Here is a 15,739-nt window from a genome sequence, read left to right as displayed (position 1 = left end):
TCTTTCTGTCCAATTATATTTATGCTATAATGAAAAGAGACGGAGTATATGGTAGTTGAAACGCATTTGGACTTTTATGAATAAGGTTAATACAATATTTGTATTACAGATGTGTCTGAACACCAAGTGCGTCTCAGTGGAGGATGTCATAGCGAATGTGGCAAAGAAGAAAACCGCGGACTGTCCTTCCAATTGCTCCGGGCATGGAGTATGCAATTCTGAAGGTGCATATTTGTTTCTTTATTTACATAAAAGTTATTTTAATTTGAAATAAGTGTATTCGTAAAAATCTAGTCTTTATCCTTGTTCGTACCCTGTATTCTATTTATTCCAATTGCGCAATTTTACTCTTGCATAGTGTTAACATTCCAGGCACAAAAATTATTTTCTTATTTGGTTATTACGTCAATAGTAATTATTTACTTTTGTCCACATATTACCCACAAATTCATGTTTGTCTATGCATTTTCGAAATTGCTACAAAAAAAAATACGTTTTCGTACTTATTAACTTATAACGGCCCTCTATACATTTTAGTCCCATTCTTGAAATGATTATTAATTATCAGGTCACTGTCACTGCGAGCCCGGCTTTGCCCCACCACTTTGCGCTTTGCCCGGTCCAGGGGGCTCCTACGATTCCGGACCTGCTACTGATTCCAGTTGTAAGTTCTTTTTTTGACGGTATCTTACTGATTTTTTTTTATGTTTTGCTATATCTATATATCTTATGATTGTGTTAAAACAAGATCTGCAGGGAAGTCTGTGCAGAAAGAGAACTGGCACTTTAGCTGACTAATATAATTCTCATTTGCTACGCATAATTTTATTTACATATGTACAAAAATGGTATGCCCTTATTTCGTATTAAGTATGACTCCTATCTTACTATAATGACGAAACGGTTGTCAACATTACACAAAATATCATCTACTTCAAAAAGTTGCCTAAATGCTAAAACTAAAGCTAAAACTTGTATATTTATTTTTTCAGTGCAAAGAAACTTTATGGTGGCAATGTATGTCATCTTCCTCGGAATCCTGCCGAGTATTCTGGTCATACTATTCCTTATGTACTACTCGCGACAGAACGTGCTGCACTGGTGGAAGAAACCGAGGAAAACGTACGTAGATATTTTCAAACGGCCTCTGAAATCACCTCTCTGTAATCAATCTAACTTCACCCTTAACTTTGCTAAATACTCGCCTTCTGGTGCCTTCACTAAACTGGTCTCTTTCAAAAAACCCCAAAACAAAGAAATTGAAAAAATGCAAGAGGAAAATATTTACGAAAACGTCGACAATGACTATGAAAGTATTAAGAGCGTACCAATCAAAAGAACTACAGATTGGACACGAATTTTGTCCATATTCAAAAGAAAACCTACGGAGACGAAAATGTTTAAACGTAAAATTAATAAAGACGACATTATTGTTACGGGTAGTACAGAATTGGTTAAACCAAATGTCGCGAATACACCTAAACCAATTAAAAAAATTGATATAGTAAAAACTGGTCTAATGTCAACTACAAATGAAAATATAAGTAAAGATTTAACAGTTAATATTAATAAAGTTAAACCTTGTAAAGATGTCAGACAAAAATTAAGTAAAGATAATATTGTAAATGCAGGTTTAGCATCTACTACTAATCAGAAACTTAATAATTTGAATACCGATAGACTTCCTAAATCGCCAAGAAACAATTTCAGAGAAGTACAATCAATTAGTAAAGTATACGTAAATGATATTTCCAAAAGATTTGAATTAAGAAAGGTTAATGCTAGCTATAAGTCTTAGAGGAATTTAATTTATATTCGTTAAAAAATAATTTACTAAGCCTCAGATCAAGATTACAGTTAAAAGATAATGTATACAAGTCAACAGGTTTGGAACTATGAATGCGTATTTTTTGTATACAATATTAGTGTGCATTTAGATTTCTCTTTTAAATGCTTGTGCTTTGAACGAATGAAACTATGCATGCTCATACAGGGTAATCTTTTAAGTACTTTTTTTCGATGTTTCTGTCGCCTTTTTTTGTTATTGCTCGAAAACTTACTGTCCTCCAATAGCCATTTGATGTGTATTTTTATCGTTTTTATAGTATTTGGAACTTACATGATAGCTAATTGCTAGTACGCTTATACTTAGATTGTTGTTGTTTATCCGATTTACCATGATATCTTAATATATATAGCCTGATTTTTAATTCCGTAGAATTCTGACAGCTATCATTTTCTGACATGTCAGAGATATTTTGCAATTTCAATACGGGTCTGAATATCTAAGTCTATACATACATTTTATTTGTTAGTGAATGTGTTCATTTTATTGCTTGATTACTTTTAAAGTGATTTACGGCGAGTTATCATAACATCACTTTTTATCACAAACATTAAAAATGCGCAAGTGAAGATAACATTTCATTTTTTTAAGGTTTTGTAATAAAGTAAAGTTATTAAAGTTAAATTAGTAATTTTTTTATTAAATAAATATTTAGATGTATCTTTTTGTAGGTAAAACATATAAATAAAATACCTAGCAATTTATTTCTTATATTATACTTAACTTTTTTAGTAGCAACACTTATGAAATGTCAGATTTCTACGGAATAAAAAGTCGGAGTATAGATAATTTTACATATAAAACGTAAAATAAATAAGTAGAATAATCGTAGCAGTGGCGTAGCAGGGGGGGGGGAAGGGTGTGAATTCGGGGATTCTCGCAAAAGAGCTTGACGCTGTCGTTGGGGATTTCCCGTCCCATATTCGCGATCTTTTAATAAATTTTTCATGTCCTTTATCATATAAAATTTATTGCTGGGTGCCATCCAAGGTAGCTACGCCACTGAATAGTAGTATAATTAATAATTACAAATAATAGTATAGCCTTAATAATACATATGAATTTTAACTTCGGTGAATGAAACATTTGTTGTGATTTTTTGTTAGAACAAAAGATTTTTTAATTATTATTAAAATTAATGAACGACGTAACGTCCAAGAGACGAATACTCAGTCAACTTTTAATAATTCATTTCATTTTCCACAATTTCTACTCACACTATTTATATTCGATCTTTCCCATACTTTTTATTAATAGCTTGATTATTAATTCCTATCAAGGTATCTGAAGTTGGTTGCCAAACGTATCTTCAGACAATTATTTACCATTCTATAGTATTGTTATTCATTATGTATAAGTATCTGTAGCTCACTTCACTCTTATTTGAGCAAATTGTTTAAATAATTTATGTCAACAAATGAGATTAATGTCTGTATAATACTTTAGTTTGTTTCTTACCTCTATACAGCAATGTATGTAATGCTTTATTACTGATAAAAATATAGGTGCATACATAGTTTTATATTGGTTTTGTATTTGAATTGGTATTTTAAGTAAAACTATGCATTCAGACTTTTTCTTTTTCTCACATAGACTTACTTTCCTTTCGTTTGCACATGCTTGGTGAGTTGGTTTTTGGTTTTGGTACTAATCCTTCTACTAATACCATCACTTAATTGTTGGTTAATTCTTGTAAACATTAAGATAATTTGACCAATGGTTAAAAAAATAACTCTTATTATAAATCACCCATTAGCACTAATGCATAATAATTAATATATTAAAATGGTTTTATATTTATCAACGCTTGGCTATTTTTAGTGGTACTTGCATAATAATAATCCTCATTGCATGTTTTTACTAAACAAAATCCTTAAATATTAAGAAAAATAAATACTTTTTTAATTCCAGGATTCCATCTCCAAAAAAGTCCAGTCTGCAACGCCGGTTATCTAGAAGCGCCAGCAAATTCGCATCAAATTTCCAAAACAACACACCTAATAACGCCCAAGCTGTTAGCGTTCATACTGTTTCAAATCCAGATGATATGAGCTCATCCCTTCTACGCAGCGACTCCGATCACAGCCCTGCCGGAAACGTCAACCCCTCAGTTACCTTCTTCGGCAATTTTAAAGGCTTTTCCCTTACGCCAATAGATAAAAACAGTGAGAATGACACATCGACCGCCACGGATCCGAAGAAGAGCGCAAAAATTACTCCCGTCCATAGAAGTGGTAGCAACAGTCAAAATATTGGACAGTTAAAACCAGTGCTACGATCGGCTCCACCGTTACCGATCGTGCCAAACACTGCCCGAACAAGTCCCAAAACAAGCCCGTCGATTAAGAGAACTAATAGTTCGGTACAAAATCGCATTAAAGCGTTGATGAATTCTGAAAAGAATGACGAAGTTGTTATATCAAATCCTGCCCCGAGGCCGGTTATTTCCAGTCCCATACTTGAAGCATCGACTTGCACCGCTAAAGAACTAATTTCGCCCCTTCAAGGGTCTAAAACTTTAGGTCCAATACGCGCAGCACCAACCGTTCCAACTATCACTCCAGATTTGCCTAAAAGACCTCTTAGTATGTATTCTGCAGGAAATGTGCTGCAAAAACCATTACCAGAAGAACCTAAAAAGGTTAAAGAAGGCATATCTTTGAATAGAATTGCATCATTCCTGAAACACGATAAGCCGAAAGAAAAAGAACGAAATCCGGTTGAAAGAAGCCATTCCTTACCAAAAAATCCGAACCATCAAGTCAAAGTGCCGAAAGCAGTAGAAAAGGTAGCTTTACGGAATTTGCTGATATCAAACCCGATTTTGCAAAAGGGTATTGAATTGCCGAAGGGTACAGTTCCTGTTGTATCTGACTCTGACGATGCTGATGACTCAAAAGCCTTCGTAAATCGAGCCCAAAGTATGCGAGCCCCGGCATCCCAGAAACCAACCTTACAGACATTTGCATCGATGAGGCAAGCACCGGGTGTACCCCGGCCCTTATCTGGAGTTGGCAGGCCTACAGCTCCACCTCCACCCTTGCCTAGTTCAGAAAAAGAAACTTCAATATATCAAAGCCCTAAATCGACCGAAATTAGATCAACAGACTATGTTGACTGCATAGAAGAAAAGTCGGCTCCTTTAGCCCATATCGACGAAGAATCCAGCGACAATATTTACGCTATAATCGAAGAGAGCCCAGAAAAACACGCGAAAAACTTTCCTGGCGTTTCTCATCCGATAAAAACGGCTCCCCAGGAACCGCCCGTCGGTTACAATACACCAAAACCTATCACTTCTAATTCTGGAAGCACGGAAAGCATGGGCTTACTCGGAGAAATAGTCAACGAAATACAAAACCGTAACTTCGACTCCATCTACTCGACGTCAACCCTTGCGAGAAAAAAGGAGAAAGAGAAGAAAAATGCACAGAAAAGAGATAGCACGTACATGAATACTGATTACAAGGCGCCAGAGAGCGTCTATAGCAATTCAGGTGCCAAGTCAACAACAAGTAGTGGTTACTTACACCCGTCAGCCGTCAATGTACCCACACGTATGCAAGAGGACGTCATAGAAAAACCACCTTCTCCCTCTTTAAAAGTGAATTCAAAAATTCCTACTTTCTCCAGACAAGTCACCCCACCGGGCCTGAGATCCACTAGTACGTTTAAAACTGTACCATCCTCGCCAAAAGTGATTTCAAAAAATATTCCCCCAAAAATTACCAATAGTCCTGACGTTGTATCTAGTTGTGTAGATACAAAAAACATCAAAGCCCCCGATGTGATCAACAACAATAAAGTTGAACCGCCAAAAGTCGCGTCTAAACCTAGTGTAGCTAAAACTGATAATAGACCACCTTTAAAACCTACACCGATGGAGAAAAAACAGACAGCAAAACCAGTTTTAAAGGCGGTCAACTCTGCCTCTAATTTGAAAGGCGTAGACAAAAATCCAATTAGTAGGGTCAATACGAAAACAGACTCTGTTAAAACAATAGCGGATAATTTAAATAAGAATCGGCCGAAAGTCGTACCGAAACCGAGTAGTTTAGTTCAAAAAACAGATTCAAATGTAAGGTCAAATTCAACGAAATTAGTGTCGAAACCGTCTAATGTTGCCAGTTTACAGCAAAAATTTGAAAATAGAAAGTCAATAGGCAAAGAAATTTCTAGTGGAAAGCAGTAGCAATGATTATTTTTATGAGAGTAATTATGGAACAATATTTTTTTATATTTTCATGTGTAAAAAGGTTTTTTGAATGAATGGAGCCGATTTATTTTGGTGAATTTTTGTATGGGTTATAAAGATGACAAATTAAGACTGTTTTGTGATGAAATTACTAAAATTATACTACAATGTTATTAATGATATGCAGTTGTAGAAAGTCTAGTCGAGCGTTTATTTAAAATTCAGTTTTTCAAATGACTTAATTTTTGGACATAATAATTTTTCTTTACCTTGAAGTATTTTTACTTGGCAGCTTATAAATTTATGTATAAAAAGCTTTTGCTTTATAGTTATTCTTATTAAAATAAACGTGTTCATATTTTGATATGTAGCCCTTTTAGTGAAAAAGTTTGTAATAAGTTTGTACATATTAGATAAGTAGTAGTATATTAGAACCAAAAGACGAAATAATTGTGACCCTCGAGGAATTGCACACATGAACTGTTTTACAGGCTTAAACATTACACTGGACATTTTGTATTATATTTTACCAAACTAGGTTTTAGGATTTTTCTTAGAATCTTTGTATTTGCATTTAAAAAAATACTCCACTTATTTTACAATTACCTTGGCTTGGTTAAAATTCCTTATGAACCGGCAATTATTACTATTTAAATTCGTTATACGCTTGAGTTACCTCATACCAGTCTATCATATTTGTAAGGTCCTAACATCATGTGGTGCAATACCTTTCATATGGATCTCTGTATATATTCCTCGTAGGTATAATGAAACGTTAAGTGTCTTAAACTACGATTAACTTGTATTTTTATATAGAAGAGTGATATGCGTGTTGATATAATAAAAGAATATGGTGCTAGCACAGTTAACGAGAGATTTAAAAATGATGTATTAAAGTTACAATTGTTGTATTTATTTTACTTACAATTTCGATCGCTAGAAAAACAATTTTGTACTGGTAATGAAATTTGTTGCAAGATTTTTATAATAAATATTACATAAATTAGTTCCTCAGAATTGTGTATTATACAATTATGAGGCAAGATGGTAACACTGTTTTTAAATCTCTGGTTAAATAATTTGACAGCTGAGCGTAGATAAAGTTAGTACAACAAAAATAGAGACGCTCACACTGTATTTGAAAAATCTTGTTTAGTATTTGCTTGTATTATACTATTTACTGAAAGCCATACAATAACTTACAATACAATACAATCTTCAATATGTGTTATGATATTGTGTGTTCACAGTCATTTACGTTTTATTCCCATATACAACGATCACACAGAACCATACAAATATGGCTTAATCTTATTTGGTTGAATATAGGAATAGAATGTGTCATTCGTCCATATTATGTAAATTCACTGCCAGTGTACAAAGTTGGTGCTCTTTAAGAAAGCAATAGAACATAGAAATGATTATGATAAAAATGCGATAGTATAGTGACATTCTCCACAAACCATTATTATAAGGCAAAAAATTTACGATAAGGTGAGGAATAGATAATGTAGACAATAGTCTATGGCATAGTTTCTGCTAGATAATCTTGCTAAAGATATTTAAAAAACAAAAAAAATGGACTTTCTCATTTTCTTAAAGATTTCATATTGTTAAATAGATAATCCAATGGAGCCATGTGTACATATGCATTACAGTAGATAGGTATATAATTGGTTGTGTTATATTTTCATTTGATATTTATTATTTCTATTTTTACAAGTCTAGCTATCTATACTACTTATTTTAGCTTAATCTTTTTCAAGTACATAATTTGTAAATACAACCAAAGAAATTGTATTTAAGTGTGATTTTAGCGTTTGTGGAAAGTATTTGGAGTTGGTACCAAGTTTGACTTTTATTTATAGAGAAGACTGTTATTAATTTGCACCATTTGTCACAAAGTAGTGACATCATTTTAATTAGCTTATAATTATATTCAGCAAAATAAAATGAATTATTGAAATTATCGTTTTTTTTAACACTGAAATTGAAAAAAGGCTTAATGTAGAAAGCTGCCAATACTTTTGTGTTTCGAAGTAATCTCCGTTCCTGTTTACACATCGTCGCATTCGATGGAACCATTCTTCCTTAGGGTATCTTCTATGGCATTTTCACGAGCGAATACCTCGTATTTTATCTTTAGTTCTTGGGAATAAATGAAAGTCGCAGAGCGCCAGGTCAGGACTTTATGCCGGATGACTCATTACCTCGACACCTGCCATAGTCAAACAAACAAACAAAAATCATTTATTCATATAGGTATAACACAATGAACGTCAAATAAAAGAAATATTCATTAAATGATTCTAATTTTACATTTACTGCCAGTTCTCAAATCAAGGGCGTAGAACGGAAGAGAAGAACTGGCAATAAACTCTCCGCCACTCTTTAATCGCCAATTTTTTTACATAATGTCTGTAAGGAGTATGTTCCATATGACATCTTGAGTAATAAATAATAATAAAAAAAAATCAAAAACAAAGATTTGTCCTATATCAGCAGGAGGCATGGTGAAGGAGGATTTGATGCTTCGAGGGCGCTGCTTTCTAATTTTCAAGACAATAGGCAAACGGAGATTGACATACCAGTCTGCAGTATATGTCCTTACATCTTATAGCACAACTGTCGCGAAATGACATTTCCGTCCAAAAATGAGGCAATCATCATCTTTCCTTGACTTCTTTCTTTACCTTAGTTGGCCGATCCACGAAAATAAACACCCACTGAGTTGATTGTATTTCGGTTTCGGGTTCATCGCCTGTGACGATGTCAACATCGACGATGTATTTGAATAGAGCATTCGAATCTTTAGAAATCGCTGTTAAGGACGTCCCTCGCCCGGATCATCATTGAGATGCTACGTCCTCGCTTGAGGCTTCATTAAGAAATGTTTATCGCAGCCTATCATAGCTTTGTTGTTAAGTAAGCCCACAACGAAAGTCATAATAAAACAATAACTGAAAATTTTCTCGCGTTAGGTTCATTTTCAAGTGTAAGTGTTACCCATGTATTATGAATGAGTCATATTTATCTAACTCTTAAAAGAGATGGTCTGAGGGTTGCACCCCAGAAATCTCAGAATAAACTGACATTTCTTACACCCAAAAATCAATAGCTTGTGTATATTAATCCCATACCTTAAAAGGCTGTAGCACCAGTTTTTTTTATTTTATTGAATTTTTAAATTTGTAATACACCTTCGTGTTAGTTGTTTATTGACCATGTTTAACTAATTTTGATCACCAATTGTTACCAACACTAAAATAAGATACAAAAATCTGGTAACACCACAATTTTTTTTTTAAATACTTAGACACAACTTCTGCAGCGAAAACCACTTGGAGGTGTTCCCATCATGTCCCCTGAGACATCTGCATAATCAGTATCATCAAATTCGTGTATATGATTTCAGTCCAACCCAAAAACCTTACTAGCCTAGCATTAACCGATTGCCATTTTTCAATAACTTAAACACTTATTGGAGATAGTATTTTAAAGGAATTACACAATTAATACAAGATATGTGCAATCTTTTTTTTATTGGTATCAAATTGGAACAAAATATAACTTATTACATACATTAACCTACTGATGAAAGTTATACACAGAAGAAAGTCTTACATGCAGAAAAACAACTATTCATACACTTAACTAAGCATAAATTACACTGCCACATGATCAGTATGACATGTATCTTTCTTCTGTGTACAAACAGTAATCTATGGAACATGTGCGAGTTATTTAAAGGAAATGTTTAACTTTATTTATCCTCTATATAAACTGCTCATATCCAATTACCCAATTTTATATAAGTAACCATTTGATCAGAAATTACTTTCCCGCTGCTGTAGCCAGTGGATTTCTCAAAACTAGAATTACAGAATCCCCACGTAGAAACATTTTAGAGATGAATCTATCCTTATTTACTGCTTTACCCTGAAAAGACATTTTGAATTTAAAAGAATTTCCTAGTAAGTCTATATCTTTTGAAACAAAGAAATGTGGTGCTAAATACTATTTGTTCCAAAAAATTGTAAGAAATACTATATAGGTTAGCAAAGATGTTAATCTTAAAAATGTAGTAAAATAAATGTTTGTTTACCTTCTTGCCTTTGCCAGTCCTGGGGACTTCGGTCCACATTTCCTTAACGTTTTCAAGGACCATATTGCAATGCCGGTCAAACGCTTTGACGCGCCCTAACAATTTCTTATTATTACGACAATTAATAAGCACTTGAGTATTATTTTTAACGGATTGTGTAAGAACAGACAAAGGCCCTGTACTGAATTCTTCTTCTTCTATTTTTGATAATTCTTCCAGAGTCATTTCAGAACGGGGTTTTGTCGTTGTTGCCCTAAAAACAAAACCAAAATATTTTCAGTAAGTGACAATCATAATTCTTACTACTACTTAACTACAACCTAAAACACGTTTACTTACATGGTTTAAATTTATTTAATCGAAATAATTAGTCAAATCTATGTTTTGATGTGTTTCTTGTGGTAAATATAATAAAATTTGGTTAATGAATAACGATAGGCACGCTTGCCGCTTGCGTTCACAGTCTATTACAGACCACAGATAAACAAAAGACGCAGTTGCCTGTTACACTAACATCACAGATTGTCATTATTATACTGACTATATAGTAGAAAAAAATATGAGTGATGTTGACAAATCTGTTAAGTGTTACTTTGCTGAAGCATAGAAAATATTTTTAATTATATAGTTATAATACTTTAATTTTTTATACAGCTTTTAAATTGATTTATTATATAAATATATTATCTAAGCTCAAAACTTAAATTAATAAAATTATAGACAATTTGTCTTCACATCAAATGGTATGTTTACACTTGAAATCAGTGCAGAATACAGATTGAATAAAATATGTAACGTATTTAATTAACGTTTCATTAATTGTTTTTATTATAGTAGTAGGTATTAATACTTTGTGATCGAGAATGATAAAAACAAAAGAAATAAAGGAAGGTAGTTAGTAGTAGGAGTTAGTGTTGAAGTGATCTGATTTAGGCATAACACACATAACAACATCTGATAAGTGATAACAAAATTATTGTTAATTTTAATGTTCCTTATTATTAATGTTATAACTATAAATTTGTGTTTTTCAGAGTCCCAAATGCCAAGATGGCCCACATTTTCAGTAAACACGCAATCTTGTCTGGTCATATTGATTTTTATTGTTTAGTTTGCGAAAATCGTTTTTTGACAGTAGAAGATACAATTAAACATATTATAACTGATTTTCATCAACAGCAATTAGGGAAAACAATATATGAGTCTAAAGATGATGGCATTAAAAAGGTACTGTATTAATGTAATTTTATTAAATGCTGTCCACAACACACACAATTTATTTATATTAAAAATGTTTTGTTAATTATTGAAATATATATTCTCTTTTAATTTAAAATAGTAATATTTCACTGGGAATTAGCAAAATGTGGCACTTGAAAACTAGATAATAAAAGGCATTGGTTGTGATAGGATTAAATAAAGCAATTTTCAATTATTATTTTACTTATTTCAGATTAAACTATGGTATTTCTGTGAATTTTGTAGTATAGTCTTGAAAACCAAAGCTAAAGTAAGACTACATATTGTGGAAACACTGCATGTTGCAAACAAAGTGGACCAGTTTATCAAAAGATATGGAAATGTTTTAATTGCGTTTGATGATGTACACATTGATAATGATGCCTGGGAAGGTTTGTGTGATAGCACATGCATTCTGTGTAACAATGAGTATGAAGATGTTTCAGAACACTTAAAAGATCCCATACATCATATAAACTTTATGCAAAGTAATATTGAATTTAAAAACAAAAATATTTTCCGTATGGTAAGACTTTTTACTGTTTAAAATAAAATAAATCCAATTTTTGCCAAATTGACTCTTGAAAAGTTTTTACTGTTTCCATATAAGTATTTAAAATTTGTGTTAAAATTATGTAAAAAACATATAATGGAAAGAAATACTTTGTGCATGTACTTTTAGTAAGAGAAGATCTAAAAAAATACTCTTACCTACTCCTATCACTAAACCCTCCACTAAGATATTTACTGAATTTTCTTTACACATGAAAATTTTACCATTGCAAATAATTTGAACTTTACTACTCTATTATTGTAACATTTCAAACAATAATACTATAATATGTGATGCAGAAATTGCCTTTTAACTTAATTATGATATGGCAATGTCAGTTTTTGTTGTTCTGTTTTTTATTTATACTATTTAGAAATTAATAATTTTTTTGAACCAATTGCTAAAAACCCAAAAGGATGTTTACAACTTATCATTTATTTTTTAATAAATATGTATTGTTTGTTTCATAGGTGGATGAGACTTCATTTCATTGTATTACCTGTAATTCTCAAGAAGCCTTACCAGTTAATACACATTTTGATGCATCACAACATAAAGATGTGTATTTAAAATGTCAAATGTTAGCAGCTAAACTCATTGAAGATCAAAACAATGGTGAGAAATTATCACCTACAGAAAATGAAGTTCAACAAAAAATTGATATTCCTGAACTTGCTAGTAAGGAAAAAGCAATACCTTTGGATATACAAACAGATCTACTAAAAATGCAAAATGAAGAAGTAGAAATGTATTTTCCTATACCATTGCCTGAGCCAGAAAATACTAATGAAAGTATCATGATACATAAAAAATCTGATCATCCTGAAGAAATTGTAAATAATACAGTTGAAACAAGGGTTTACACAATTAAGAATACTGTATATAATATAAAAGAAGAAGAAGAACTAATCTGTGAAGTTCTCAAAGCTGATAACTATATTACTAAAAATGATAAGGAGTCCAAATGGTGTATTTTATGTGATTGGGTTATGAATTCATCAGATATTTATGGACATATGACTAGTGTACACCATACAAACATTCTTAAACTACATAAAATGCGTATTCAAAATTCAAACAACCACAAAAATAAAAACAATACTTCTGTTGAACAAAATAAATCTTTAAAACCATCAAACATAGACACTGCAAATGAAAACTTTCAGGAAAAATTTGACAAAATTGTAAATGAAGTGCCACAACAGGACTCTGCATCAACTAAACCTCAACATAAAGTGAATAATGCTGATGAACCAGATAAGCCAAACAATAATTCAAGTATTGTTGATTCTTTAAAAAGATTCCAGGATAATCATATTAATATTAACCTTGCTAATATGACAGTGTTTTGTAGACTATGTTCCACAAAAGTTGATTTTGATTATATTTCAATTGAAGAACATATTAATCTACATGAGAAAAAGGTTAACAAGTCAGTTCCAAAAGAAAATTCCAAACAAATTGATGATGAGTTTTGTCATACACTATTGACTGAGGATGACTTAGCACTTATGATATCAAAACAATTTCAGAGTGATGATATTAGTATTAATTTTGAGACAAAGCAGGTGACATGCAAGAAATGTTCTATAAGTTTAGCTTTTGATTACAAAACCGTAAAAAGTCATATTTTAACAGAACACTTAGGCAACCATAAAGATAGTCAAAAGTCAAAACATGAAAGTAGTTCACTACTAAATCTAACTCCTCAAATAGATGAAGAAGAAAACTATGCAAACAAACACAACTTTAAACATACACCAGATCAGAATTTAGTTTTTTGTGAAATATGTAAAACACAAGTAATATTTGTCTTAAAGGATATGATCGATCACATACATTCAAACTCACACAAAGCGCAAGTTGAAGCAAATAAAACTAAAATTGAAACTATACCTTTAAATTTATTCATACAAACATTAGTAACAGTAGAAAATAGCATTTTCAAAGATCACATTATAAACAATGAATTTTGTGTGAATGTACTGAGTTTTATCTTGCTTACTAGTATTCCAGAAGTGAATATGTTTAAATGTCTATGTTGTGATGTGTATCTCCGTGAAGACGAGTGGTTGTCGCATTCAAAATCAAAAGATCATCTCGACGTGCTAACTAATATGAAACTTGTGATCAATATAAAAGATGAATTTATTCGACAGGTGAGTAAGCTTTTTACTTTTTAAATTAAATATAATATTATTTCAGGAAAAAATTGAATGGACTGTTTGATTAGTTTTCATTTTAACCATTGCATTCTAATTGTGATTAACTGATGAGAAAAAAATATCTGTAATGATTGTAAAATAATGTAAATACTTTTTGTACTCTATGGATTTATTTCTTTTTTTTCAGCTACCCTCTAGTCTCTTTCACTGTGGGTTTTGCAATATATTGGTTAACTGTTGGCAAGAGGTGATAACTCATTTAAGTACAGTATCCCATAAACAGTGTAAAATTTCAGCAAAAGTCAGATTACAGTCATATAGTTCATCAATTGCTGATTATGAGGGTAAAGTGAGTAATGAATCAAGATTTATTTATGAAATTATGTTAAAATAATTTTTTCATGTAATACATTAAAAAATCATATTTTTTATGATTATAACAATTCTTAAACCAAAATGAAATAATGTACAGTTTAAAACTTAAAAATTAGTTTTGTATAAAACATTTTTGGTTCCCAAATTTTACCAGAACACTGCGACAATATTATTTCAAGAGATAAATATGAAGATTTAATGTATGCAATGTATTTAAATAAGATTAGTTATATATGTACTTAGTTTTTGTACCTGTAGTTTGTTACTCTACTGCTCTGCAGGTATACTGTGTAAACCGATTTCCAAGTTTTGCAAACTAACAAAGTATGATCCTAAACCAATAAACGACGAAAGTCTAGTTATTATTTGAGAAAACGATTCAGATTTTAAGTATATATATGATATAAAAATCATGGTCTACATATCAGTATAAACAACACTGGTTTTAATGTATTATCTGGAGTGTAGTTTTGTATATTTTTTTGTGTACACAACTTGGTAAAATTGTAAGAAATTAGATTATACTGACTTTTGTTAATAGTTTTTAATTATACTACAATTGTTAAAACTCGTTTGGTCAACGTGGAAATGTTGCCAGTTATGATAAAAATAAGCTAAAGCTCGAAACGACTCTTTGTAAGATATTTTAACTTGTCATAAATAAAAACTTAATCAATATATGCGTTGTTTTATTACATTTATAAGAGATTTTTTAGTTTTATTCTGCTCTGCGGAATTATCACTTGCTCGTACGTGATTGTACGATTAAATAAAATATTATGAGGACACCGGATTTGCTTGTAAAGCTTTACCCAAAAATCGATATCTTCCAGGCACAGATGTATTTATTAAATAATGGAAAATTACATAGATATATAATCAATTGTAGCATTTAGCTAATAATTTTCACCGTGGTTTCTTTAACAAGTGCACTAGTTACTTAGGGTGAAACGTTTTATTAGAACTACCTGGTACTTACATATTTTTCTAAAACTAAGCCAAATTGGCTGACTGTATTATGTACACATGAGAAGAGTATATTGTTTCTGTGGTCTGAGGAAGGTATAACCTGACAAAAGATTGGCACCAACTAAATAATAATATTAGCCTTTAATAGAAATACACAATAATTATTTTAACAATTATGATGTATCTACACTTATAATAAAGCAGATATTTTATATCGCATATTATATATTCCTTTTAGTATAGGTCTCCCCTTTTAGAACTTAAATAGAGCGTCAAATTATCTTACCAAATT

At 31.5% G+C, this 15,739-nt stretch overlaps 3 protein-coding genes across 7 annotated transcripts in view; 2 read left to right on the top strand and 1 right to left on the bottom strand.

Moving 5' to 3' along the window:
• The window catches only part of LOC111002871 (disintegrin and metalloproteinase domain-containing protein 12), a 56,469-nt gene extending 48,462 nt beyond the window's left edge, over positions 1-8,007 (top strand). Inside the window, exons 14-17 of the mRNA XM_022273135.2 lie at positions 110-224; positions 569-664; positions 993-1,122; positions 3,758-8,007. Coding sequence (XP_022128827.2) covers positions 110-224; positions 569-664; positions 993-1,122; positions 3,758-6,038 — 2,622 coding nt within the window. The 3' untranslated portion in view covers positions 6,039-8,007. The remainder of the gene's footprint in view (positions 1-109; positions 225-568; positions 665-992; positions 1,123-3,757) is intronic.
• Positions 8,008-9,566: 1,559 nt separating this feature from the next.
• LOC111002873 (probable small nuclear ribonucleoprotein Sm D2) lies at positions 9,567-10,639 on the bottom strand. Its single transcript, XM_022273141.2, has 3 exons — positions 10,486-10,639; positions 10,147-10,399; positions 9,567-9,980 (listed from the first exon to the last, which is right to left on the bottom strand). Coding segments are annotated over exons 1-3 (360 nt in total). The 5' UTR covers positions 10,488-10,639; the 3' UTR covers positions 9,567-9,875.
• A 191-nt stretch (positions 10,640-10,830) lies between these two features.
• On the top strand, positions 10,831-15,156 carry LOC111002872. Of its 5 annotated transcripts, none has more exons than XM_045632998.1 (5): positions 10,831-10,889; positions 11,181-11,373; positions 11,600-11,911; positions 12,409-14,097; positions 14,291-15,156. In XM_045632998.1, exons 2-5 carry the CDS (start codon positions 11,197-11,199, stop codon positions 14,495-14,497), a joined length of 2,385 nt encoding a protein of 794 aa, XP_045488954.1. In that variant the 5' UTR covers positions 10,831-10,889; positions 11,181-11,196; the 3' UTR covers positions 14,498-15,156. The 5 variants fall into 5 exon arrangements, with proteins under 5 accessions (XP_045488954.1, XP_022128829.2, XP_022128831.2 ...); XM_022273137.2 differs by lacking the exon at positions 10,831-10,889 and adding an exon at positions 10,926-10,937; XM_022273139.2 differs by lacking the exon at positions 10,831-10,889 and adding an exon at positions 10,931-11,037.
• Positions 15,157-15,739: the final 583 nt, after the last annotated feature.

Source organism: Pieris rapae, chromosome 2 (assembly GCF_905147795.1).
Source record: "Pieris rapae chromosome 2, ilPieRapa1.1, whole genome shotgun sequence".
Lineage (NCBI taxonomy): Eukaryota > Metazoa > Arthropoda > Insecta > Lepidoptera > Pieridae > Pieris > Pieris rapae.
This window is presented reverse-complemented; position numbering and strand designations above follow the sequence as displayed.

Coding starts and splice junctions, on each gene's coding strand:
- LOC111002872 (XM_045632998.1), top strand. CDS start 11,197: ATGGCCCACATTTTCAGTAAACACGCAATCTTGTCTGGTCATATTGAT. Junction 11,374..11,599: donor AAGATGATGGCATTAAAAAG/GTACTGTATTAA, acceptor TACTTATTTCAG/ATTAAACTATGGTATTTCTG. Junction 14,098..14,290: donor AAGATGAATTTATTCGACAG/GTGAGTAAGCTT, acceptor CTTTTTTTTCAG/CTACCCTCTAGTCTCTTTCA.
- LOC111002873 (XM_022273141.2), bottom strand. Junction 9,981..10,146: donor GGACTGGCAAAGGCAAGAAG/GTAAACAAACAT, acceptor ATGTCTTTTCAG/GGTAAAGCAGTAAATAAGGA.